We start from the raw sequence: 27,651 nt of genomic DNA, 5'->3' as shown, positions 1-27,651 counted from the left end.
AGAACTATAAGAGGGCCTTTCTTAATTTCCAATATATATTGGGGTGGGTTAGATGAAGTTCAGTTAATTTAAAGTTTAGTGTGTATTTTTTTTTCAAATTCAGGTTTAAAGCCTGGGGTGGAAGGGAGAGCCGGAGAGCATAGTCCCAGTAGTTAGTCAAAATTATCTAGAGGTGGAAAGGGTATAGTTAGGCAAAGCTAGCATGCTTTCAATGTTACAAAGACGTGCGACTCGTGCCTTCTTCTTTACAGGCAAAACTCGTAGCAACTCTGTGATACGGAGTCATACTACATTATTTTCAGCATTGTATCAATTATTGCTTCAAGATTTGAAAACCAAAGAAAATTGATGCTATGGTGAGTTAGAAAGAGACCTAAAATTAAAAATTGATTATTTACACTAATTTAACAGTTAAGATTACAGAAGCCGGGGGAAACAGTTTTCTCTACATATTGCCTTTCTACATGATCTATTAGTAGCTACCAAGTGCCAACAGATCGGTGAGAAATCAGCAGTGCTTCATCACTATCGATCTTCATTTTGAGGGGAGAACAGTTAACTGACTGAGCTAATAATCACAGCTTCAGAGAGCATATTCTTATTAGACCAATGCATCACCTTTAGCCTTGATATTAAATTTACAAAGCGGACAGGTAGCATTTATCCGCAGCCATCTGCTGATGCATCCATAATGGAAATTGTGGTTGCATGGAAGGGTGCATAATTCTGCTCCTTCCACGTACCGTGATAAGCATATACAGCATTCCTGCAAAAGACACAAACAAGTCAGATCACAGGGACACATTGTATAGTATTTACAGTACTGTGAACTTGATTTCAATTTATATATTTCCATCATTATCCCAAAAAAACTAATGGACTGCAGGCCTTTGCCAAACACTAAAGATATCCTTCATGCATATCAGCATGCTTAAACTTACCGGCTAGAATTTTTTTCAATGAGAAAAAAGAGGGAAATGTTTTCCAAGCATAAAAAATACAGTATGGTCTTATAAAATATAAAAGGCGGTGCCACTCACAGAATTTTCAAATTGCAAGGCTAGTTCGTCAGCAGCATTCATATTTCCCAAATCCACAGAGGCAGACATCTTTAATGCATAAGACTGATGGAACCTATACTTTGGAAGTAGTCTGATCTCATCTTCAGATGCTCCTTCTCTAATCGTCATGGCATAAGCAATTGCCACAATTGGGATACAACAAAAAAGAGCAAGGCAAATTATACAGGCCATTCCTATGCAAAATATCATAAAGAACACATCGAGTGCCAGGAATACTACAGCTAACCTGCAATTCAACAAAAAAAAATTCAACATCATGTTCCTTGAGCATAAGAATACAACCCTGAGTAGCATATATATATACTGACAATATGTAGAAACTAAGAGGATGACATCTGAAAACTATAGCACCAGTACCACAACGTAAATACTCCATGTCATTATTGCAAAACTTGAAAATAAGAAAACCCAAATGTATTTAATAAAACCAAAAACTTAATGATATCAAATGCAGAGGCAAAAGAAAGATCAAAAGAAAACAATCTAAACTAATGGAATATGAGAATGGTCACAAATTGTCCAAGAATGGTAACAGAACCTATCTTAACCAGACTCTTCATTTTACCCCAAGTACATCCTTGATACTCCAACATTGGTACAGAAACTTCGGCATTCATGACGACAAACAGATGAGCCAAACACTTGGACACATTTGTGTCAGTTATAGATTTATGGGTATCCGAGTCTGAATAAAAGTTTAGAACTTTTGCCTCCTACTGAGTATTAAGATAAGCATCATAATTCATAACTGATTATTTCATTAGCACCAAAAGAAGAAGAAAAAAAAATATCCAAAGACTTGCACATAGTTCTTTCTAGGTGGGGGTGGGTGGGGACAGGGTTGGAATCTTGTTCAGTAATCATATGTAAAGAGCAGGAAATAGCATGGTGAATACACAAATGAACCAAGGGACAAATCTATATACGAGGAAGGATGAGGATAAATCAACAACGGTGTACGTGTGTAACACTGTGACGAGAAAAGAACTAACAAAGTAACAAGTCTTGAGTCCCACCGTGTTTGGTTTGGCATGGTAAGGTTACAACCAATCCTCATTCCTCTTGTTTCAGGTTACTAAGGTAGAAATCCAACCTATGCTACATTCTACTTATTCATAACTCCAAATCTACCACGTGTTTGCCAATGCAAAAGCTACAGATTGTCCTCCTTTTCTTGCCCAAAATTACTACTACATCCTCCGCACTCACCACCAGCACAACTTAAGATCCTCCTTAACCCTGTCCCAAACAAGTAGGCGCACTCGTCCTCGTACAAAGTGAAACCTGTCTGAAATGGCTTCTATTCAGAAAGCACCATGATAATTTGCAAGCTGACATGGGTTCAGAAAGTGAAATTAGTGGTTCATTCAGCAACGCCCAAAAAATCAGCCCACTTCAATTCAGAGGATTTAACTCAGAGCAGGCCTTCATCTTTTTTACCTTAAAGGTACCTTAGGGGCAAATCATTTAACTTATCAAAACTACAACAGTCTAGCTTCATAACAAGAGTTAAAGATTGAGCCAGTCAAATGATTAAGCTAGCCTGAACTGACTTGGCTAGGTCCTCCAATTCTAAGATCCAACCAAAGCCATGGAGGGATCTATTTGTCCACTTGCCTCCACTCCGTAACCACAATTTCAATATACATTAGCCAAAATTACAACTATCTTCGCTATCAAGGGTGACTAACCCACAACACCAACATAAACATCCTCCAGAGCATGCGATATAATCACCGTAACCACGAAGCCACAACCATAATCATCTCTCCTCGTGCCCACAACTATCATGGCTGTCAAGGGAGGCTGACCCACAGCACCAATATACACAACTCTGTTTAGGGCTTCAGGTACCAAGAAAAAATATCATTGTTTTGATCCCCCCCCCCCCCCACCCCACCCCCCAAAAAAAAAAAAAAAAAAAAAAAAACCAAGTGTATATATATACCCTTTATAACCACCTAGTAACATACAGATCCTCTAAAGCATACAATAACCATAGCTTCATCATCCTCTCCACCTCAGCACCAAAAGAGAACAATAATCATTTTCAGAAAGTCATTAGTTTCATGCTTTCATCTGCATATCTCCATAAAAGAAATCTTAACATGCCAGTAACATTGGTAGAGAGATTTCCATGAGGCATTGGAAAATGGAAAGGATATCAAGCAGACAATCATATATTCCCCCCCCCCCCCCCTCCCCCCCGAAATGAAAAAAAGAAACTTTAAAATCATGAATACAACGAATTGAGGAGCTCTGACATGATGACATTTGATGGTCAAATCAAACCACTCAATCTCTAAGCCAACTCCTCATAGAGAAGATAATTTTTATGAGCTATCCACACCATCAATTCATTTAAAATAAATATAGTAACAAGAATCACGTAGGAACAACTAAAAAGAAAGCCAGCAATACTTCCACCCAGACTCCTTGTGCACCTACATTATTTGGAAGAGAAAAAAAGGGGGGGGGGGGGGGGGGGGGGGGGGAGAGAAGAATACTTAATGGTAGGTCTTGAATTAAAAGGCAGAATAAGATGTACTAAGCCTGGAACCTGCAAATAAGATCTACCGCTGAAGATCTACTCATATATGATTTCTCTCATACTATTAACAGATTGATTCAACTTGGCAGCAACCCCTCCCCCTTCCCCTAATAATCTTCTGCATAAAAAAAAAGGAGGAAATGTCCATACCCCAACAGCCCAAACAGCCCCAAAGATAAAACAAAGCAACAACCTTCATCATCTATCCATAAGTTTCATTGAAAGAATTGCATACAACAGTTTCACAAAGCCATAAGACAGATTAAGATTCAGCGCTCTTCTCAATTTTTTGAAAATATAATGGATTCATATTACCACCACACAGCTACACAGATGAGCTACAGCTATTCTCCCCAGGATCATGAAAAAGGAAAAAGATGTAGCAAATTAGCAATCAACCGATAAAAAGGATTCAAAGTCTTTTCATAAATCTACTCATCGTGACTTATATTGAATTGAGACCGACCACCAATGAGCTAGGAAGGAAGGAGACCAGTAGAACTGGGTTAGGAAAGGGCCCAACAAACTTATCAATTGCTCTCTAAAGCACTTAATAAAGAATTAACTACACGGTATTAGCAGTAGATCAAAGTCACCTTCCCCTGTTCCCAATTGAAATCTGGGTCAACATGAAAGGAGCTGGAGGACAAATTTCACACATTAACCAATGACCATCATTGATACTTAAAACCTCCTCCACAACCCCCCTGAACAGTATTGCTGATACACGTACAAACACCCAATTATTTTGGCCCATTTGCATCAGCATGACTCTAAAATGTTAATCACCAACGGCTCCCAAGGCTTCCTTCTTCTACTCACCAGAAAACAGAACACCGCTGTCCAATATGGATCCAATCTTAGACATGGTTTTAAGGCTGTACAAGATGTACATAGAGCCATACCACAAAGTTGAACAAATTGTCCCTAAAAATCTAAAATGAAGATGAATCTTTTTTCTTACTGTGCTAATCTACAGGAAATAGGAACCTCCCTCTGGCACCAACCTAGATTCTGACTTGTAAGGGACATAACCCTAACAATCCACTCAAATGCAGCAAGACCAGAACAACATAACAACCAAAATCTAATAGACCTTCATCGAACGAAACTAATAACATGTGAACTGTTGTAAATTTGCTAAACAACATACAACTACAGCAGTGTAGGTTTTAAAAGATGAGACCACAAGAAGATACAAATGAAGAACTTTTTTAAAAGCCCCCAAAGCATAGCCTACTACTCGCTAGAAGCAAGGTTAGAATCACTTGGGAGAAGAATATCTAATCTTGAGCTTAGTAATTGGCTATAGTCTATCAACCCAGTTTTTAGTCTGTTCATACTTGTCACTTTGTCAGCTCTCTTAACTAGAATTCATGATCAAATTTCTTCCCATTACTTCATCCAGTAATTTTTTTATCCTAAATAGTTAACACAGGACTGTTTCATACTTTCCTATGAAACAATAGCATTTTTAAAAATGGAACAAGAAAACCTAGAACGAAGAGATAAATAGAAACAAAAAGAGAGATGTACTTACCAATAAAGACGGGGAGAATCCTGCAAAAGGGATTGGCCTCCGGACACGATCCAGTAAAATCCAAAAACCCACCAAAAGGATGATGCTACTGTGTTCAGTGATTCCAATCTCTTCATAATACTGAAAATCAGATCAATTGAGATTTAGCAGTGATACCCTCAATGAACCAGATAATAAGGACCACAAAGATTGCAGTGCCCTTCCACAACCATTAACTCAAACCTAACCTTTGCATGTTGCCATAAAAAAATTCCTACTTATATACATATAGATTATAGATAATCCCAAACCATAAATTATGACAGAAGACAACTTTAAAGTATAGTGAATAGTCTACCTGAGTATTGATTATGATTTACTGATTTTGGGCTATATTGGCAAACTACAACCATATACCATCAACCAAAGACATCAGTTTCAATCATTATCACAATACCCCCAAATTGCAATGTAAAACATGTCAAAAAAAATTTGTTTCCTATATTCTGGCTATCCATTAATCAAAGATATCAGTCATATCACTATCATCATATTCATCAAGTCAGTAAACTAACAAAATTAAATGACAATTCCAAAATGTCAATTTCTTTTTTTTTGTTTCAATTTTTTTTTCTCCAGTGTTTAAATCCAACCGATCACAGGCTCAACCCACTATCCAAAACCAATCACAAAAATGCTAATCTTTTTCTTTCACCTACAGCAAATATCAAACATTTCAGGATTTCACCCAATTACAAGCAAAACCCACCAATCAAAATCACCTCTAACATGAAAATTACAACAAAAAAAATATAATTATACCCAATTCTTTCAATTGAACCCAAAAGAAATCATATTTACGACTAATAACAAGAAATGCAAAGTTGATGTACCAAAGCATAGAAGTATACCTATTGTGAGACTGCAAATGGCCTTCCGGCGCCGAAACACCGCCAAAACCACCATGATTACGGCGGCGAAACTCGTAATAAACAAACCCCACATGCAATAAACATTGTAGAGCATAGCCACCAATCCAAACCCTTAAAGGGCTAGAAGGTTTCTCTGCAATTGTGCAAAGTAACACAAAAGCAGACACCAAAACAAACCCCAAATTCCAAATTACATCAAGAACAACAAAGGGTTTACAGTAAGGTTGATCAGATGATGACCCATCATCGGAATCATCATCAATTCGAAGCTCAGAGTAGCCGCCATTGATGCAAGGATGGTTTAATGGAAGAAAATGAGAGAAAGTGGAAGTGAGATAATTTCTTAAATAATTTGTGGGTGTGTGATTTAGGAGGGTTGATGATTGTTCCTCCATTTTTTGAGAAAAGGGTTTTGAAATTTTTGAGAAAATTAACTAAAAAAGTGAAAATGTTTGGTGAATTTGAGCTTTATTTATTGGTTTATGGTATTGAAGCTTTGTTTTTTTGGGTAGAAAGGAAGAAGTTGAAGGTCGCAATTAGTGGGAGATTTTCTAATATGGTGTTCTTCCTTTTCTGTGGTATGGTGAGTTGGTTTTTCCACATTCATGTAATAACAATTTAAAGTATAGATGGTCATAATCGGACACAATGATGTAAACGAGATTCTATCGAGATATTATAACATCCAATTTGATTATCTCCTAGAATTAAGACTTGTGTAAATGAGATTTTATGTACGATTATCTTAACACAATTATTCATAATTAGAGATAATATGTAAACAAAATTTTGTAATGATATACCAAAAAGTTTTCTATACAAAAGTCTTAACTTAAAATACTACGTATACAGTATAATCCTAATACTACTTGTTTTGGTGGGTTGGATTATGGACATTTATATATTGATTAATTAAAGTCAAAGTTTATTATATAATCCAAAAGGATTATCCTATATAGTGGGTGACTTAATGTGGTTTGTGAGTATGTGACTATGACCAACTAATCGTGGTTTAAGTTGTTTGGGAGGGTGTCCGTTGATTTGGGAGGAGTAATAAAATTTGATGTTAACACTTTAATTACGGTTTGAAATGAGAGTGAGTAAAAGACGAAAACTCCCAATAAGACCAAGTAATAACAAGAGAGTGTTATATACACCGGGTGCACAGTGCACCTAAAGGTATTTGTTTGCTCCTGGGATGATAAAATGAGCAATAATCATCGAAATGAGCAAATAATGCCCTTGGGTGCACCCGGGTGTATATAACAATTCTTGTGTAACTTGTGACCTAATCAAGTTCAAGTTGATTAAGATTCGCTTCCAAAAAGCATGATATGAGACAATGAGACATTAACGATAAATGTAGAATGCACGAGTAGAGAACTTAAAATTCTTGAATTATGTAAGAATAGTTTTATTCATATTTTTAGAACCCTTAGTTTTTTTCTTTCAATTTTTATTTTTAAGTTTTAAATTTTGTTATTAATAGTAACCCGTTTATGTAGCTCTAATTGTTTTTTATGTGTGATTAGTTCTATACTAGGGATAGAGGATCTATGAATATTTGTATCACGACTCATTTCACTAACATAAATAATACTTCTATATTATGAGAAAAGTACGACCGGTTAATTTTCCTCGAAAAAAAAAAGAAAAAGTACAACCTTTTAATTATAATATTTGATAAGACATTAGACTGATCAAGTAACATTTACCTTTTTTATACACCATCTTTCTTATCTTACCAACAATAGTACCACATCAAGGAGACAACGAACATCCAATTCAATTTACCGTATTGTAAGACACCCAATTAAGAGTAAAAACTTGACTCTCTCAGTCTCTCGTGGTCGATGCTCCTATTTGTGCAACAATATATTGTGGCCTCTTTTTCATTATCTTTCTTTTACTTAAAAAAGATAGATAATGAAAAAGAGGCCATAATCTATTTATGCATTATATATCAACCTCCTCAACAAAGAACATAGGTACATACTTCTGCAAATTAAAACAACATAGAAAATCTATTAATTAAGAATAGAAAACTCAAGGACAAATATATGCATTAGTGAACATTCGAATAAAACTTGGAAGTATTTAATATTCACTAAAGAAAATGCTAAGCAATTATACTTTAATTTAATTTACTATGTACGTAATGGACATAGTTAAAGCAACACAAGTAAAAACAAAGTGCAACGCATTCATGAGAAAATAAAGATTTGAATGTTACGTTACTAGTTCCAAGTTACACAATACATGACATGTAATATAAAATGGAAGAAGCTAAGTAATCGAGAGTGTTAGTTTTGATGAAAAAATTACCTGATGCTCTCTTCATTCTGCTTCTTTTTTTTTTTTTTTTTTTGAACACTATTGTAATTTGTGAAGATTAGTAGAGATTCATTGACTGGAGCTAATTAAAATCTAACTTATTCAGAAAAGAAGAGGTTATAAAGAGGGTTTAATTTTCACTATATTAGTATATGTTACCTACTTATCATGTGATTGACCACCATACTATCCAGTCAAAGGGCCATTTTTCAGAAGAAGGGTAGATCAAGTGAGAGTTAAGAGGAATGGTTGATAAAATTTTTAACACAAATTAATATTTAGGTATGCAATCCATATATATACCACCACTTTTCATTTTTTTTACTCACTTTATTTTATAATGTTTGTTAGACAAATTTCAAGAATTAAAATGATTTTTATTTATTAAAAACTTAATTTATATATTCACTGTCTCTCGGTATTAATGTTTTCATTTGTTGAAACTTAATTTTGCTGATTAATAATTTTTTTTTTACTGGACATAATTTTTATAATTGATAAAGAAAGGATACCTCATAAAGGGAAATGAAAGCAATCACTTTTTATTGATTAAAATGACATCTATATGATATACATCAGGCTCATAAGCCAACCTTGAATCTATACAACCAATGAACTATAAAGATAAATTTGCATGAAACAAGCTGGTCTTAATCGTGTGGGCTTCGTTAAGAGTTGAATCAAACTCCTGTACACGGCCCAAGACACACGCTTGTTACAGAATACAAAGAGTACAAAAGCCCATAATCTGTATTTGGATGTGTCTGGTGTCTATGTAAACTGTATACTGTATAAGCTCTTCATATAGAAGATTTTAGGCCAGAATCTGCTTCCTTCATTAACAGATGACTTGGTTGTTCTTGTATCACATCAAATGAAGTGAAAGAAATCGGCTGGAGCATGATATTTGTGTCTTTGCCAGTTAATGTGAAGTGAGAAGAAGATGGAATCACCTGTTAATAACAAAAAATCTTTCAGTCCCAGATAATCTGACAAACGCTTTCTATGATGGTGTACATTTTTAAAAAAAGTTGTCACATTTCCTATAACAGTAATGATTTATGATCAATATTCTAATGTCCTTAATTAGATTTATTATGGGAGTTCAGAAGTCAAGGAAACGTGAGTACGTGACAGTTAATTCTCTAAGGAGGGAGTAAAAACAGAAATTTGTTACTTAGCATATGCATATTACAATATACACGATCATGCAGGATTTCTAAAGGGATGTACAGATATATGTTGGTGGTATAAAAGAGTAAAACCACACAAAACTGACTACATTGGTAGAGGTAAGAGCAGTCTGAAGTCAACAAGAAATCGTCAGGAATGAGTTGCAGAATGAAGTCATGTGTTTCGAATATTACCTTATTAGGACTTTGAAATGAATTCTCATCCATTACATTGGTAGAGGTAAGAACAGTCTTCTTTGACCCGACTAGCTGTACAGAGTTTTCAGCCCCAATTGAGAGCTTGAGGTTCACATAATTATTTCCGAAATTCACAATCTGCACCAATAATCAAACCCCTTTTTAAAAAGACTGAAAACTAATTATGTATACCAAAATGCATTTTCCAACCACAAGTCATACGCGAACCATGCGAAAGGTATTTGAATAATCTGATAGAAAATGTTGAGGTATCGTTCTTTTCACCGTTGGAAATAAGTACAGACAAGAGACAATGAGTTTTGATAAGTTCAGATTGAGGATAATATACTCAGATAAGGACTACCTAAGTTCAATCTACCACTAAAATAAGATTAGGACCAATAAGTTCGGATTAGTCAAAAGATAAGGACTATATAAGTTTAGTTCAGGGTTTTCAGATAAAAAGAAGCCGAAGCCTGAGCAGGTAAAGCATTTCTTACAGCAACCTCAATGAAATAAAAGGACTAATTGGTCACATATCTCTATTCATCCCACCAGACAATTGTTATTTTACGAAGTTGCCACAAACTCAATACTTTACTCCACACAAATCTAACTTTTTGAGAAAATTGCACTAATGCTGGATGTATCAAACTCATTAAAAAAGGTATCAAGTAGATAACTGAACCAACAGAGACATTTACAGGACATTATAGGTTTGCATTAGCAGAATTTGAACTTCAGAAAATAAAGCAGTGGTGCTAACATGTTATTAAGCTCATGTGAGATCAAATATGCCAAGAGGAGCATGCTAGGGAAGTGTTCCTCAGTCATTATCACGGAATCTCTACTTATAGTTTAAGGTGCCATACCTTAATAGTTATATATAAAGGTGCCATACCTTAATAGTTATATAGTTCTTGTTGTCTGTTGTGTTCTTCCAACTGATTGCGGAGGCAACAACTGCAGCTTTGGAACTGGCTTGAAGTGCTGAATTGAGAAGAGTTGCCCCGCTGGATTTTGTGAAATATTGTTGCATCCAGTAGCTAGGTGTACCATAGACGCGTGAAGAATCATAAACAATAGCATCTGGATTCCATCGTCTATCATGGGTATTTACAAAAAGTGGAGCATAACTTGCCATTTCAACAGCATCACTGCGCTCAAAAATACAATGCAATTTTTCAACAACATAAGATTGTGTGGATATCGACACAAAGAAGTAAAACAAACTCGACCCAGAGCTTTTAAAGCAACCTCTGTATATGTTCAAAATTTCTGCAGATATCTTTGTCAGAATTTCAGCAATTTATATGGCTAAAAGAAAAAACATAGTTCACATAGAGGCTAAATGTATTGCTGACCTATTTTTCTCTATTCCAATAAGGAATGCGGCTTCACCCAAGGCAGCAAGAAGGCTTCCAGTGCCAGCATCTTTTCCAGTCACAGCATATTCACTCACAAATGCCTGTCAAACAGAGGGTATATACTATACAGTGAGTACAATATATGTTACAGATGAAATTACAAAATAATCCTCTTCATGTACCTTTGGCCCATTACGCCGTGTCTTGTCAAACTTATTACTCTTAGAAAACATATCAGCTGCAGAAGTGTATATCTGGAATATTTTTTTAAAAAAAGAAAAACACAAGGCTTTCTTCAGTCGGTTGCTATAAATTTCAAAACTGTACATCAACACCAGAGACGTATACAAAAGAGAATGTTGAGAAGTTTTTACATGAAAATCATATAGATCAGCTGGATGACTCAATGGAGTTGATGACGCATCACAATTAGAGATAACTTGAATATCTGGATAGGCTTTTCTTAGGGCGTCATAAAACTTGAGGTAATTTCCTGGTCAGAAATGATAGAGAGATGAGTCTCTAGGCAAAGCCATTGGTATAATGTAAGAATAATAGTCATTGACCCTTTTTGGCATAGCATTGATCTTAGAAGAAAAACTTTATATTCGACTGATGAACACTTGCTACATAGTAGAATGTAAATTTTGCCCTTTAATTCTCATCTATTGTGAATTTCAATAAGAAAAACAGATATGTCAAAGGCAGGAAGCATATAATCACAAACTTGCCAACAAAAACGGGTGTACAATTTATAAAGCAGTGGATTTGAGCATAAATAGCAGTTATTGTAGAGCACAATAATTTATGGAAAAAAAATGTACCTTGATAATATGGTTTCCCACAATCTTCATTACCAATAGCAATATATTTCAGTTCAAAAGGTTCTGGGTGCCCCATCGCAGCTCTAAGGGAACCCCATTGAGAAGAATTATCACCTCTGGCAAACTCTATACTGTCAAGCATTTCCTAGATTCATAGAAAAGTGTCGAATAAGATCAACTGTTTACTACATTAAATCAGGCTCTGGAAGGAGAAGGAATTTGACTGGATTATCAGAAATTATGTATGAATGAAACTTGTATCTCAATTCGATTAAGTAGCAATGCATAGCAAAAAGTGTTTATTTCAAGTGGAAGAAAGCAGAGGAAGTAACATACTTGCACAAAAGGAGTTACCATTGATGTTTCAACTGACTCTTGGTGACTGATTCCTATGATAGTCAAATAGCAAGTACAAATCCATCAAATAGGGAGCTTTAGACAGTAAAAAAGAGAATCAGTCAAACAAAACAAACGTTCATACTTCATACCATTATTAATTACCCACACTGGAGATGCCCCGAGATCTTCGGACAACTGTCAAAACTCCAAACACAATATTTAACTACAGTTCCCTGCATTCTTGACGATAGTTAATTAAAGAAAAAGAAGAGAAAAAAGTTTATGATTCCTACTTGGAGGAATTCATAGTAGCCAAGCCCATCATCAGTCCAATACATCCAAACATCTCCAAAATGTCCCGGTCTGTCCTCCCATGGACCAACAGTTTCTTTCCAGCGAAAAGCATTTCTTAGCCATTCACCTTCAACAAAACAACCACCTGGTAGAACATAACACAAGAATGAATAAACAAATATGTGACAAGCTCATGAAGATTGAAGAAGTATCTTTTTGGAAAATAAAGGATATGCCAACATCATATACATCTATGAAGCAACAACAGGACTGTACTAAACTTTACCTGGGAATCTAAAAAATTTTGGTTCCAAATCAACAAGCTTTTCAAAGAGGTCCTTGCGGAATCCATGTCCCTATGTAAATAGATTAGATTTCATAAGGTACAACAGAAAAATTTCAAGAATTGATGGTAATTTGTTTGTAAGCACATTATTATCCAAAATATTTCCTCCTTCAATGAATGAATTACAAATATTTACAAGTGAAATAATTCGGTTGTCATGGAAGATCAGATGAATACTTGGCTATAATTTTAATTGGAGGTATTTCCTGAACTTATATATGATATCTATTTTAGAGACATTAGAATATATTAGAGACATAGGGAAACATACATATTGTCATATATGTTATGTAGATATATTATTGCGTTTACAAATATTATTCGATTGAACATCTATTGTATTCTAAAATTCTACCTTATAGGTATCTGTTGGCATTGCTGACACTTGATCAATCCACAATACACCCTTTTTGGTGGTTGTTAATTGAAGCCTTGAATTTGGATCAGAACTTTTCGCTTCCAGCATAACCTCCATCCTTGTCCAATTAGCAACTTTAGCTGCATCAGCACTGCCATAGAAAGAAACTAGAGTCAGAATGCATGTAGAAGCAGCCTTTTACTTGTAGTTTACATACGATCCTGCATACTAACACAGAGTAAGTACAACTCTTACATCACATTGCTGGTAGCCAACACTAGGCCTCCATTTGAGCTAGTCAATGAGACATCTATATTAATTGAGTCTGTTGATCGAACATAGAAGACTACTTTGTAACTCTTCCCTTGTTCAATGTTCTGCCAAATCAATCATGGAAAAATGATTAAATAGATTAAAGCACGGGTGAAGCAGCACTTAAGGATGAATTAATTCCAACTTCTTACCATCCCCCAAAATCCAGGGTTATAGACTCCTACACCGCCACTAGGACAAGATTTAGCACCATCATTGCCACATAAAACATCCATCCGGAGAGCAACTTTGTTACGCTCAAAGCATGATGAAAGGTCTGTAGATAAGACGATGTTTGATTCATCTCCAACAATTGACCAAGGCTTGATGTTTGAAGGGGTGTGATGACCTCCGGCTTCAAAACCTAGAAACACACAATTACCAGATTATATCCATAAGCATGAACTTATTTTCATTAATTAATAATTGGGAGAAATCAATGTATGCTAGAGCGCAACAAACGAAAGTGATAGTGTCTAATATGATGTATAATTCATCAATCCTGCCAAGTCTCCAGTTTTTAACCCACATTGCAATCATATAAATATGCAAACTGATAAAAGCAAAATGGCATGCCAACAACAATGGCTAATAAAGAAAATAACTCGCTCAAGCTTCTCAATCCAAGAGGAAAAATGACCCAATTTTGAGTTAATGAGGACAAAGGACATACCTCTGTTGTCTACTAGTTCTGCCCAAAGTCCACCAGATCCAGCATGATTGATTTCCTGTATAAAACAGCATTTTGCAAATTCTTTATCCATAGAGAAGCAAATCACATTTTACATTAAACATAAACATGAACTACATTATATTAACACGCGAAATTAGACAAACTGCAAGACAATCAACTGCAAATAAAGCCCAATTTTGCACTCTTAAACTAAGTAAACTCCATTTTATGTAAAGAAGCTCAGGATGAAAATCAGAAGTTCTAAGAAAATGACCTCAAAGAAAATCCCAAACAACTTATCCGGAATCGCTCGACCAGCAGCATTAGCATCTACTGTAAGTGTTGCTGTTTCAGTCTGTTTGATCTTTCCAACACCATATGAACTATACAAAGTACATGCCCCTATTAGCAATATCAACAGACAATATCCACCCATTTTGATGCCTCAACACATTAATCTTCTGCCAATTTTCCAAAATCTGTCACCAAATTAAGTTAGACAAATCTATAATTAAATCACCCCTCAAAATTGGCCAAAATAGCATTAAATGCAAAATGAGTAATTAGTTATCAAAATGTACAAAAGACCTTTTTTTTAGGTGGATATAAATTACGTTGCATATACTCAAAGATAAACTCCAAAAGCATGAAACTAATTGTGATCATTCACTCTATTAATCTCAGTTATTCCAAATAAAACCTTTAATTTTTAAATTTAAAATAAAAAAAAATAAAACCCCATGTAAAAAATAGCTCATAAACACAATTACGCACCTTAATTTCCTTAATTAGCAACAAAAAAAATTAGCAACAAATTAACAAACCCAGAAATTATATGGTGAAAGAACAAAAAGTCAAAAGATACAACTAATGCATGCAATACAACTAATATGCAACTAACCCTCCAAATAATGCAAATTAAATCAGACAAAAGAATCTTATAATTTAAACTAATCTAAAAACCATGAACTACATTAAACAAACAAATCACATGCTCCGCCATTAAATTACTTTATCATAAAAATTCAATCTTTCCTCAATAATCTCATTAATTCCCAATAAAGCTACAATCTTTGAAAACATTAAAAACAAATCATATGCAAATTAATCAATAATAACTATAACATACATTGTTCACCAGGAAAATGGACAGACTTCAAAGTAAAGTTCTTAATAATTAGAAAGAAAAAAGATGGTTATAATTATGACAAAAATAGGAAGATTAGCTTATGATTTATATAGAAAGAGGAGAGAGAAAAAGAGGGAAAAATTGCAAGTGACCCCAAAACAAAGATAGGGGCCACTTGAAAGAGTGTTGAGTTACGCCGGAAAATTATGAACAGAGACGGGTTGAAGATAAGTTTATCTTTACTTTTAAGGATGAATCCGACATTATAGTCATCATATGTGACATTATTATCCAAATAATATAATGTTTTGGATAAGGCAGTTAATTTGTTTATTGAAATGGTAGAAAAGTAGTAATTATACGGATTTCCTAGAATAATTATGGAGAATTGGAGAAATTTTTGTTTTTGTAGGACCATTATTTACTTGTTTTAGAGCTATGTACATGATTCGATGACTGATGTTATACGAAGTATATAATTAGTAAGAGTATTAGTCGTTTCGTTCCACTAAGATACTTCATACGGCGTACTAAATAGTCAATCTGTTGATTAAAAACACATGTACAAATGAGATGTTATACTCTGGCTAAACGAATCGAGATTCACGATAAGCGTAGGATTTCAAGGATTTGTGCTTACTCAACTCAATTTTACTTATTCTTATTTTAAGTTTGATAAGTTACGAAATAAGATTTAATAAATTTAAATAGTAGGATAATATGAGCGCAATTAAGTACTCTATAACATGGAATAATGGTTTATAAATTTAGACAATACAATATGTTTGAATAAATTTGAATACTATGTAAGATAAGTTCTAGGCTAATATTCAAATAAGTGAAATTCCAAAGAAGAGAACACTACTTAAAAGCTGATTAATTTGGATATATTTACCTTTAAAAAGTACTCTTATAATTATCACTTTATATAATTTTGACAAGCTCCTATAATTATATTATTAACGGAATTTTAATGAAATTTTGTACTTCGAACTTCAATGATTTGCACTTGTTTATCCCACCAATCCTTTTTATACAATTTATTGTGCTCACGTCTCTCAACCACAAATTGACTCTGACAAAAACTTCAAAACAGAAAATAAAAAAAGTGAAGTAATTCAATAATAATAGAGTAACAACAACAACAATAAATAATAGAGTAACAACAATAACAATAATAACAACAATAACCATTATTAAAAATTATTTGCCCGTATTTTTGCCTAGATCAAAATGCTGATAAGGCGTTGCAACTACCCCAGACTTCCAAATAACCACCCCTTTTAAGCATGCTACAAAGTCCAGACAACATTTATATATTTATCACAAAAATAAATAACATAGTTTTTTTTTTTTTTTTTTTTTTTTGATAGAACATAAAATTATTCAATAAATGGCAAAAGAATAAAAAAGACAAAAAGTAGCTGGACAATTTAGTCTTCCCATTATGGAATTATGAGCAATATTCAGTGGACCTGTTTTCCTGAACATATGTATAGTTTTCCTGAAGATTACTACAAGTAGAAATAAAGACAAGAGTAATTGCTTAACTTTCCAGCAAAATCCAACTACAAATAAAATACCATACAAGTTGAATGACTACTCTAGATATTCGTGCGTAATTGGTTAATTACATTCTTTTGATTTTGTTTTCTTACTCCGTACTTTGTAACTTGTAAGGGTAGATTCACCATTTATGCTTGCGTTCACTCAAGAACATACAAAAGTTCCGAAACCAGATATAGATTTAAACACAGTTAAGCTCTGCTATAGATAGCTTGGCTTCTGTACATGATTTAACATCACTATTTGCATATAAAATTTGACTGCAAAATAACAATCGAATAGACAGTATCTGAAGTGCAAAACAATACCGTAGACACAAGAGAGGATTTTTTATAGCATTGAAAGAATGTCTGAATTTAATATACAGTTAAATCATAGCATCAAAATTGCCTTGGGGCTCTGTTGTCTTTTAAAGACCTGTTTACCACTGTTATAAAACAGAAATGCCGGAGACTGAGTCTACGAATCAGACAACAGGGAAATTTTGTTTGCCAGAAGTTGCAGCCGCTTGCAGAACTGAAGCAATGCCTCCCCCTTCCAAAAACAGCCTACTGCAAAGAGTTATAAATTAACAGCATTTTAACTCCATACGATAAAACTAATGAGAAAAGAAAAGATTTTTTTTTTTTTTTTTTTTTTTTAAGGTAGAGTGACATTTACTCTATAATGTACCAATAGGCTGAAATAAGGCGCAAAATTTCAACATTGGAGTTTGTTTCTTTACAGCACCTTCCAAAGACAACGTACCTTACAAACGGTCTTGGCACATTACTCCAAACAGGTAGACAACTACTCTCCACAAGCCAAAGTCACGGACAACATACAACCTTCCAAATATATCATATATCAGACAATAATTTCAAAAGAAAATTAAGCGATGTCACCTTTCCCTAATCCCACAATTATTCAAAAGACCATAAGCATTGTTTAACTGTAAAGGCATACCTCAACTAAGGAAGAATATGAGAACGGAATAAAAGAGGATAGGTGCAGCAGAAACCACTGCTCCAGCACTGAAAAGTAAAGATGGACTAAAATAAGCTACATTTCAAGACTAGTTGAATAAGAGGGCTGAAGAAGAAAAATATTTACCACAGATAGCAACGGTCCCTGTTTGAACTTGTCATGGAAAGAAAACGCTATAGCCTTGGGATTGTCCCCAGGTCCTCTGATGAATCCACTGGATGCACCAGAAAAAAGGATAGAAATCATTTTAGCTAGTATGTTTTCCATCATTAACATTAATTTATTTTGGATATGAAAGATTAAAAGACCAACACACAGAGCACAGACTGAAAATAAGAGTATCGGATATTAATAATAATCAAAGTAACTCACACTAGAGATGCCGCGATCAGAGGAGTCCTCCTAATATCATATATGGCAATAAGACCACGGTACAACTCATCTCCTTCTTTGAAAGATATGGCTAATCGTTCTCCTGAAGCATCCCAAGCTATTTTCTCGATCTGCTGACTGCAATAAATGATAAGAAAAAACCAGAAAGGTGATTTAAGAAGCTTCTTGTTCACTGTCAATACACTTACAGACAAATTGAGGTATAATTAGCATTAAGCTTTCCAATTTATGAAAACAATGCCTACAAATTTGGAATTTTATAAAGGTGTAAGGTGTATCAGGAAATACCAAGTCATAGCATTTGAAACCTCTTTCAATCATGTTTACAGAATTACAGGTTCATATTTCCAGCCTATCCCCACCCAATCCAACCACCAGACTGAACACTTACAGAGACAAGTTTGTAACTTCGTAATTTATACAACTAAATCATTAAGTAGCACCGAAGAGAATATCAATTTGAGTAACATTCACTTTTAAATCGTGTAGTCTATAAAAGAGATCTTGGGTTGCAATTGAAAGCAAGATAAGACAGCAAACATAGATAGTACCTGTTCGTTAGAGTAGATATCTCTGGGAGATCAACTGGGAGTAGGTGTGCAACTGTAGAAATGATTTAAGAATAAAATTAAAGGTACAAAATAGGTCACACTGATAGAAATTGTATACATTAGAAGCTTAGGAAGGGCATGGGGCATAGGCAGCTTTAAGTACCAAGAGACGGAGGTTTTGATGCAAAGTGAACAGATCCCAAAGTAGAAGAATTTGAAAAGGAAAGCAAAATCATACGCCCGTCAGGATCCCATGTTGCCCCCTACAAAAGAAACACGAACGAGGTAGCATCAATTTCAAGAAAATTCTTCGCTATTTCATAAAAACTTAAATAAAACAAGTGCAAAACTCAACAATAACCTGTATTTCACAATTATAACAGTGGCTTTCATAGCTGAACACGGGAAGTGATACTAAAAAGAGAAAAATGTAACTGCATTCAACAAGTCTAGACATTGACGCTAATGTATCTAGAGAAAAATATTGACAAATGCCAGATGTAAAGATGACAAGCAATTCTAAATTCCAAAGTACAAATAAGAGTAGAAAGATACAATTCCAAAGCACAAATAAGGCGAGCAATTAAATTCACTTCAGCCACTAGACCACAAGGGTGATTTTAGGGACAAGTAATGAATCTAAAATCATTTAGCATTTAACAAAAATGAGGCCACCATTCATCTTTCACAAGCATTATTAGATTACATCTGTTCAACATGTTAACAACAAAATTGAATTTTTCACATTATTACTTGCAACTTGCACCTCAGTGAATATTTTAAATATAGTAAATTCAAATCAGCAAGCTAAGGAGTTATAAAATCGATTTAACACAACCAAAGAAGCTTATAACAGTAGACTGTAAGTTCAAATCAAAGAAATCAGTTATGAGCAAGTGACCAAGGTATTCCCTCACCGTAACAAAACCACGACTTGAAGACCATGGTTGTGATGTCCAAGTCCCAGTCTCCCATAGATAAAATGTTCCATCACTGCAAATGAATAAATTTTCAATACATAATCTGATGGGATATCATAAATAATGAACTTAAGATGGTTTAAGTCCAAGAACTTACAACATAGCTGCAAAAAAGTAATCTCCAGTAGGCGACCATCTCAAGATTGATATGCCTCCCCATCCTCGTCGAAAAGGAGTCCCATCACCTAAATTAGCAGGAGCAATGGCCACTATAACATCAAAATGGACTTCGAAAAGAAAACATAATGGTATTATCACATGCCTTAAGTTGTTATGAATATGTTAACCTCTTCTTAATGGAAGTCATACTATGGAAGTCATACTATAGCATTTCAGCAGGCTGTTGCCAGCATAATTGGTAATATAGGTTAGCTTCACAAAAGAGTTGATTTAGAGATTAAAGTTTGAGTTACCTACCAAGGAGAAGGCAAAGAACCTTTGTTTGGTCATTGGTTTAAAAAATTAAAAGTTCACTTTCACAACTTCAGATATCAATGATGGACCCTGAATTCCTGATTATTTTTATTACGACTTCTGCTTTAGATCCACTATTCTGGCTTCAGCCTACAACCCTTAAAAAAGTAAGCAACTTACAATTCTTCATTTCCTCCCTATCAAAGTACTTCTAAGAACCACAATAACCTTTTTTCATATCTTTCTCAATCCATTAAAACCTTTTATCCTTCATTAAAAAAATAACGGACATAAAAGTTCAACCAAGATTTCAAAGCCAGCACCTTCAAATATGTCTACGTGAATCAACCATGGAGTATGATCATAACACCGAGAAGAAAAACTTGAGTAAAACAATTAAAAGGCCACATCTAGCTCAATTATATAGTAAGTAATTCATCACAAGCCTTGTTATTATCAACAATACATATAGTAGAACTACATAACAAATTTTAAAATGAAGTAAAGCAGCTCATCTGTTTTCCAGGTAATTAATTTTCAAATTGTTTCTAAGATCAACCAAATTTATAGCCACCAAAGTGAAGATTAAAAATTAATGATGCCATAATTATTCCCATACCTTGAGAAACATCCCAAATTGTAAAGGCTGAGCTCTCAAAAGATCCTGTTGCTAAGTATGTGTAAATTAGTCAAGAAAAGCTCATACACCATGCCAAAAGAAGATCAATAAAACACAATCAGTCAATTATAGGACGTCAACCAATATATAGGGTACCCCAATTAAAAAAATGCTGTTAAATCACTAATCATATCAGTCAATCAATATCCTGAAGAAAACAGTAACTTTGTACAAAAGACAAGTACAATACACCTGCTACTCCCAAATGAATTTTTATTTAGATAGTTGAAAACCCTAGCCATAACCTACCAATGCAAAGAAACAAATGCATAGGTATTTTACCTTATCCTTCCAAACCCCAAACAACACAGCTACAGATAACATTATAATTTAGGCTAACTCAAGGCTGGAGTAAGAACTGCCAGGATTTTGATGTCTAGAAGTGACAATAATATACATGCAAAGAAAGATTGAGAGAATGAATTCAAAAATCAATCTAAGTGTTTCAAAGTCAAGTAAATGATGATTCACTAGAGACTAAGAATCTATAGCTTTCTGGCCTGAAAAAGGGAAATATTATACAACTTTTGTCAAACTTGACTTTAACAAAGCATTGTCACCATCAGAGTATAGATCATTTCAATATGCAAAGTACCTGATATAGCGAGAAAGGCATTTCTCATCCAGGTGTATATAGCGAGAGATTGTGAATGTTATCAGTGCTTATGCTCCCCAAGTGGGTTTAGATGCAGAAGAGAAACGACAATTTTGGGAGGACCTAGACGAGGTGGTGCAGGGTGTCCACCACTCAGAGAAGTTATATATTGGAGGGGATCTAAATGGGCACGTTGGGGCGAGCCGAGATGGCTATGAGAGTGTCCATGGAGGCTTTGGGTATGGGCAGAGGGACGCCGGTGGTGAAGCTATTATGGATTTTGCCCAATCATATGATTTAATTTTGGCTAATACTTGGTTTAAGAAGAGGGATTCACACTTGATAACTTTTCGGAATGGAGCAAATGCAACTCAAATAGACTTCCTGCTCACAAGGAGCATAGATAGACAAAGTTGCATAAACTGTAAGGTTATCCCAGGGGAGAGTGTGGTCACCCAACACCGGCTATTGGTAATGACTATTCGTCTGAAAGAGAAGACGAAGAAAAAAGTTAGACAAGAAGAACCAAGGATAAGATGGTGGACCCTAAGGGATGCAAAAGCTAAGGTTTTTACAGAAAAGGTAATTGAAGAAGCGGATTGGGATGGAGAGGTGGATCCGGACATGACCTGGTTACGAATGAAGAACTGTTTCCTAAGAGTGGCCAAAGAGGTCTTAGGGGAAGTAAGGGGAAGAACTTCGGTACAGAGAGATACTTCGTGGTGGAATGAAGAGGTGAAAGCAGTAATTAAGCAAAAAAGGGAATGCTATCAAGCCTTAGGAAAATGTAGGAGTGATGAAACCTTTGCAGCGTATAAGGAGGCTAAGAGTAAGGCAAAGGCAGCTGTTCGCCAAGCAAAAGAAAAGGCATATCAGGAGGTTTATGAAAAGCTTGATTCCAAGGAGGGAGAAAGGATCATTTATAAGATGGCAAAGAGAAGACAAGAGGCAAGGAAGGATATTGGCATGGTGAAGTGTGTCAAAGATAAGAACCAAATGGTCCTAGTGCAAGAGGAGGGCATCAAGGACAGGTGGAAGGGGTACTTCGATGAATTATTTAATGGAAGTAATGGAGTTGTGATAGGAGATACCTCTATGAGTGATGAAGAAATCAACATGGAGTATGTGCGAAGGATTAGGAGAGTAGAGGTGGAGATTGCACTGAGGAAGATGAAACCTAAGAAGGCGGTTGGCCCTGATGGGGTACCGATAGAGGTGTGGAGGTGTTTGGGTAAGATTGGTATTGATTGGTTAACAAACCTTTTCAACAAGATATGGACGGCTACAAGGATCCCACAAGATTGGAGGAAGAGCACCTTGGTCCCGGTTTATAAAAACAAAGGAGACGCTCAAGATTGTTCTAACTATCGAGGAATTAAGCTTATGAGCCATACTATGAAGTTGTGGGAAAGGGTGATTGAACAAAGGTTGAGGGCATGCACAAGCATTTCAGATAACCAATTTGGTTTTATGCCTGGGAGATCTACTATGGAGGCAATCCATTTGATAAGACAAATGATGGAGTTTTATAGGGTAAAGAAGAAAGATCTTCATATGGTCTTTATTGATTTAGAGAAGGCATATGACAAGGTGCCAAGAGAGATACTTTGGTGGGCAATGTTGAAGAAAGGTATCCCACGAAGGTATGTAGACCTAGTTAAGGATATGTATCGGGATGTGTCAACAAATGTGAGGACATGCGGAGGGTTGACAAAAGATTTCCCTATTACAATCGGATTGCATCAAGGGTCTGCATTAAGCCCTTTTCTTTTTGCAACGGTTCTAGACGAATTAACTAGACCAATTCAAGATGAGGTTCCATGGTGTATGCTGTTCGCAGATGATATCGTTTTGGTGGATGAGACTAAGGATGGGGTTAATGTCAAGTTGGAGCAATGGAGGCAAAGGTTGGAATCTAGAGGGTTTAAGCTAAGTCGGAGTAAGACTGAATATTTGGTATGTCGTTTTGGCACTCAGAGGGGGACAAGCAATGAAGTGGTGAGTTTGGATGGAAAGGATTTGACCATGAGTGAATGTTTTAAGTACCTAGGGTCGATCATCCAGAAGAATGGTGACATTGATCAAGACGTGACCCACAGGATTAAGTCAGGGTGGCTTAAATGGAGAGCGGCCACGGGAGTGCTATGCGACCGCAGCATTCCCTTAAAGTTGAAGGGAAAATTCTACAGGACTGCCATAAGACCAGTGTTGCTCTATGGTACAGAATGTTGGGCTTCTAAGAAAGAGCATATTAAAAAGATGGAGGTTACGGAAATGCGCATGTTAAGGTGGATGTGTGGAAACACTTTAAGAGATAGAATCAGAAATGAGGTTATTCGCAAGAAAGTAGGTGTGGCGGGCATTGTAGATAAATTAAGGGAAAATCGTCTGCGTTGGTTTGGACATGTAAGACGGAGACCCGAGGGTGCACCGGTGCGAAGAGTGGAAGAGTGGGACCATGGAGGGATTAAACGAGGAAGAGGGAGACCAAAGATGACTTGGTTGGAAGGAGTGAGGAAGGATATGAAGTGCATGGATTTACGTGAGGATGAAGTTTTGGATCGTAAGGGATGGAGGAGAAAGATTTATGTTGATGACTACACGGAATAATCAAATTTGGTTCATGTTAGCCGACCCCACTTTTGGGATTAAGGCTTTGATTGATTGATTGATTGATTGATTGTGTATATAGCGAGAGCTACCAATGAAATAGACTCTGTTATTAACAGTGAGAAAAGACAATGAAGTGGTTAAACATTGCACCGAAGATTTATCCTAGAAGACTAACACAACGTTGTCTGGCACGGTTCACATTTTGCAGCTAATCCAAACTAAACAGCCATGAAAATATACTTTTTAATGTGATCCATCATTGGTAAGGCACACGACAGGTGAATAATAGTAGAATTTCCATCTTTCAACAAACCAGTTTTTATTATCAGCAATGAATCATTGAATACACACACGCCATTTTAAGAAGTGTAAAATAGAATTAAACGGCATAAATAAGGATATCTTCCATCGGGACTCCAAGACAGTGCACTTATGTGCTCATCACTCTTAAGAAAATCCACCAACGTCCATCTTGTGCCAGAGCCCTTGGAAATGGAACCAACAAAAGGGGTAGCCCCAGATCGTACAGATGCTGGATTGCCAGGATATGAAGCAGCCCATAAGCAAATTCCACCCCTGTTATAATATCAAAAGTTCAAACCAATGGCTGGTCTTAGGAAAATTTAATTATGTACAAAATAGCATAAAATAGAAGGGTATATTGTGGTGCTCACTTGCATGCTACAGAAAGTGTCCTCCCACTGTTTGGCCTCCATTCAACAAGTTTGACTTCTCTCTGAAAATCGCCGTGCAAAATGCTCGGATCCTTTCCCTCTGCTCAGATTAGTAGTCATTTCATTAAAAACAAGTTTCAATTAAAATAATCAAGAGAAACAACACACAATTTGGGCATATTTACAGACAGGCTCCTTTCAATTTAACTATAAATACTTTATTTTTATACAACCACTCTCCTCGATACCTACATACAAGACATTCGAATTGCTGTATGCATCACTGTCCACAGTTTGCTCATTAAATGATTAAGTCATGGAAAATAGAGTATTACCACTTCCTTACTCAAGCTTACCTAATGCACAATATCAACAAAGAGAGATAATTGGGAATAAGGAGAGCTAAAAAAACAAGAGATATACCAGTATCTTCATAATCACGAATTGTGACCTGATTCGACCCTGATATAAATGCCAATAAATGCTTGTGTTGGTGCCATGATACTCCTTGTAAATTTACTTCTGGCAACAAATGCACCTGCAAAACATAGAAAGTAAGAAGCACTTAAAGTGCAGGCATAAATATTCTACTCATCTTAATTACAATTTTACTAGTCTTCATTCAATTTCATAGCTGAAAAGACTTATGCCAGGCTCAGTTTATATTGAATAACTCTTTGTTCCCCACATCAGAACAAAAGCAAGGAGTACAGCTGTTTATCCTCCAATAAGTTTTGTAGATGTCAAACTCCTTGCTGAGATTGATGACAATGTACTAGAGTATCATCACAATTCACAAAAAATATGTTTGTTATCCAGAATGCCCGTTACAATACACCTTTGGAGATTTAAAATCAATAGGTAAAAGCAGAAGGTAAAAACTGGTATAGTCTTTAACATTGCTTTGCTATAAGTACACAAGAATAACACCTCAACTCTCTAATAATATTTGCTATTTTAAAAGGGGGAAAAAGAACAGTGAAGAACTGAAGAAGATTGATCAGTGCAATCATAGGAGCAAAACACAAGAGTAGCATTTAATAATATCACAGCATCATATTTCACATATTGCATGGTGTTTCTGTGAAGCCACTAGTCTAATCTATTAAATTGATTTAGGCAAGCCATTGAAACCACCACAGACAGTTGTTTCAAAGCACAAAAAGAAGGCTAGTGTTTGTCCCCATTATATCCCTCCCACATAATCCTTAAAGACCACTAAATTTTAATTGAACTAAATAGCAACTTTTCAAACATTAAAGAGATAGCCAATGTACAAACATCTAATCATTTAATTTAGGATACATCGTGAATGGGTTAACCATAAAAATTTTGAAACGGACCCTTTTTTAACTGACTAATTTGCATAATACTCCATATAATCTAAGTCTTCAAAGGAAGGCGCTAGTTCACCAAACAAGCACCAAAATCAATTGGCACCACCGTCAACCAGTGCTAATGTAAGGGTTTGCAAACTGGATAATTACAACTAATTCCTAAAATCCAAATCAACACAATAAACCTATGCCGATCTCATTCTTCACCCTAATACAATAATATGAACACCAAATGTAAGCAAACCCACCCCCCTCATAGAAATACTCCGTATAAGGCTTGCACGGTTGCACCCCATCAATCAATTCATATGTAAAGGCTTGCATACTTGTTATGAGGCAAACACACTTAATTCCTAAATTCCAAATTTCTATTATATAACAATAAACCAATGTCATTCCCATTCTTCCCACTAATAAACATTCAATGTAAAATTATCGACAACCAGCAATCCAATAAACTCCATTAAAAGCATCAAACTTACATCATTAGGGTGAAAAATCCGCTTTACAGCACTAATCAAAGCTGGCAAACCCTTCTCCGGAATTCCCCCTTGTTGATCACCACCATCATCACGAGTCGGCAAAATTAGATTTTCCGGTTGAAATTGCACAGGACTAAATACAAAACCCTACAATCCAAATTCAAAACAAAAAAAAAAAAATCAAATTTTTAATCAAATCAATAGAAAAGAAACCCTATAATAACAATCAACTAGAAACTTATAATAAAATTAGGAATTCAGAGAAAATGCAACAAACAATTAACATACAAGAGCTTTTCCATAGCATTCCTTAGCTCGATCATCGGATAAATTATCAGCAGTAACTGGAAAATTAACATAGTTTAGTTGAGATTAAATTCAGCAGAAATTGAAAATGGTGAAGGAAATTGAGGAGAGAGAAATACTGAGGTCTCGGTTGATTTCGCAGACGGTGACGGTGCCTGGTTGCGGAAACGACGGCATCTTCGGCGTTTTCCGGCGAGTGTGTGGTTTGCTGCGACAGAAATTAAAAGACTCACTTCACTGAGCTATGTGGCCTAGTGTAGGGTTTTAGGACACTAATGAATTAACGAATGAATGGGTTGCTGGTTGCTGCCTTTCCCGCCAGGGTTCTCGGCTTCTCACCTTTTTTTTAATTACAAAGTACTCGGTAATTTTAAATTAATGTCATCCTGACTCCTGAGGGCGTTTATATCGGAGTGGAACGAGTAAATACATATCGTTTTGCAATGTGTTTGAATGAGAAAAAAAATCTTAACTTAATATTTGTACTTAATCTCCTTTATGATGCATCTAACATTTTGAATGAGAAAATTGCAAGTTTTTTTTTTTTTACTAATTTAGCCGAAATTGCTCAATTTGAGTAAAGACGTGTTCACCAAAATTAATTTTTATGTGTCCCATGTAATAAAATTCGTTTTTTTTTCCCCCAAAGAATACACTTGCATAAA

At 35.3% G+C, this 27,651-nt stretch overlaps 3 protein-coding genes across 4 annotated transcripts; all 3 read right to left on the bottom strand.

Moving 5' to 3' along the window:
• Positions 1 to 376: 376 nt before the first annotated feature.
• On the bottom strand, positions 377 to 6,629 carry LOC145631159 (E3 ubiquitin-protein ligase At1g63170-like). The gene is made up of 4 exons (XM_081683253.1): positions 6,064 to 6,629; positions 5,174 to 5,293; positions 1,041 to 1,308; positions 377 to 766 (listed from the first exon to the last, which is right to left on the bottom strand). Exons 1-4 carry the CDS (start codon positions 6,477 to 6,479, stop codon positions 602 to 604), a joined length of 969 nt encoding a protein of 322 aa, XP_081539379.1. The 5' UTR covers positions 6,480 to 6,629; the 3' UTR covers positions 377 to 601.
• A 2,305-nt stretch (positions 6,630 to 8,934) lies between these two features.
• On the bottom strand, positions 8,935 to 15,688 carry LOC145632365 (alpha-L-arabinofuranosidase 1-like). Its single transcript, XM_081684726.1, has 17 exons — positions 15,431 to 15,688; positions 14,576 to 14,780; positions 14,302 to 14,356; positions 13,781 to 13,992; positions 13,572 to 13,693; positions 13,314 to 13,467; positions 12,899 to 12,968; positions 12,612 to 12,757; positions 12,468 to 12,513; positions 12,316 to 12,368; positions 11,980 to 12,124; positions 11,530 to 11,648; positions 11,338 to 11,409; positions 11,153 to 11,256; positions 10,690 to 10,945; positions 9,786 to 9,926; positions 8,935 to 9,371 (listed from the first exon to the last, which is right to left on the bottom strand). The coding sequence occupies exons 2-17, from the start codon at positions 14,735 to 14,737 to the stop codon at positions 9,219 to 9,221; spliced, it is 2,010 nt and encodes a 669-aa protein (XP_081540852.1). The 5' UTR covers positions 14,738 to 14,780; positions 15,431 to 15,688; the 3' UTR covers positions 8,935 to 9,218.
• Positions 15,689 to 17,149: 1,461 nt separating this feature from the next.
• LOC145632364 (aladin-like) lies at positions 17,150 to 27,313 on the bottom strand. Of its 2 annotated transcripts, none has more exons than XM_081684724.1 (16): positions 27,106 to 27,313; positions 26,969 to 27,024; positions 26,681 to 26,827; positions 25,285 to 25,399; positions 24,862 to 24,961; positions 24,590 to 24,763; positions 20,920 to 20,978; positions 19,984 to 20,071; positions 19,824 to 19,899; positions 19,070 to 19,169; positions 18,907 to 18,958; positions 18,335 to 18,472; positions 18,089 to 18,176; positions 17,942 to 18,009; positions 17,744 to 17,823; positions 17,150 to 17,547 (listed from the first exon to the last, which is right to left on the bottom strand). In XM_081684724.1, the coding sequence occupies exons 1-14, from the start codon at positions 27,161 to 27,163 to the stop codon at positions 17,947 to 17,949; spliced, it is 1,314 nt and encodes a 437-aa protein (XP_081540850.1). In that variant the 5' UTR covers positions 27,164 to 27,313; the 3' UTR covers positions 17,150 to 17,547; positions 17,744 to 17,823; positions 17,942 to 17,946. The 2 variants fall into 2 exon arrangements, with proteins under 2 accessions (XP_081540850.1, XP_081540851.1); XM_081684725.1 differs by having other exon boundaries at positions 17,150 to 17,544.
• Positions 27,314 to 27,651: the final 338 nt, after the last annotated feature.

The sequence above is a fragment of the Chenopodium album genome, chromosome 5 (genome assembly GCF_948465745.1).
Source record: "Chenopodium album chromosome 5, dcCheAlbu1.1, whole genome shotgun sequence".
Classification (NCBI taxonomy): domain Eukaryota; kingdom Viridiplantae; phylum Streptophyta; class Magnoliopsida; order Caryophyllales; family Amaranthaceae; genus Chenopodium; species Chenopodium album.
The sequence above is the reverse complement of the archived record's forward strand: the minus strand, read 5'-3'. Positions and strand labels throughout refer to the sequence as shown.

Excerpts from the sequence above, each read along its gene's own strand:
- LOC145631159 (XM_081683253.1), bottom strand. The coding sequence starts at position 6,479 with ATGGAGGAACAATCATCAACCCTCCTAAATCACACACCCACAAATTAT. Across the intron at positions 1,309-5,173 it reads GATTCTCCCCGTCTTTATTG|GTTAGCTGTAGTATTCCTGG; the intron begins GTAAGTACATCT and ends GTTGAATTGCAG. Across the intron at positions 767-1,040 it reads CCTTGCAATTTGAAAATTCT|GAATGCTGTATATGCTTATC; the intron begins GTGAGTGGCACC and ends TGTCTTTTGCAG.
- LOC145632365 (XM_081684726.1), bottom strand. The coding sequence starts at position 14,737 with ATGGGTGGATATTGTCTGTTGATATTGCTAATAGGGGCATGTACTTTG. Across the intron at positions 14,357-14,575 it reads TGTTTGGGATTTTCTTTGAG|GAAATCAATCATGCTGGATC; the intron begins GTCATTTTCTTA and ends TGTTTTATACAG. Across the intron at positions 12,514-12,611 it reads GCTACTATGAATTCCTCCAA|TTGTCCGAAGATCTCGGGGC; the intron begins GTAGGAATCATA and ends GAGTTTTGACAG.
- LOC145632364 (XM_081684724.1), bottom strand. The coding sequence starts at position 27,163 with ATGCCGTCGTTTCCGCAACCAGGCACCGTCACCGTCTGCGAAATCAAC. Across the intron at positions 24,962-25,284 it reads TCGTGATTATGAAGATACTG|AGGGAAAGGATCCGAGCATT; the intron begins GTATATCTCTTG and ends TAATCTGAGCAG. Across the intron at positions 18,177-18,334 it reads CTGATCGCGGCATCTCTAGT|TGGATTCATCAGAGGACCTG; the intron begins GTGAGTTACTTT and ends TGGTGCATCCAG.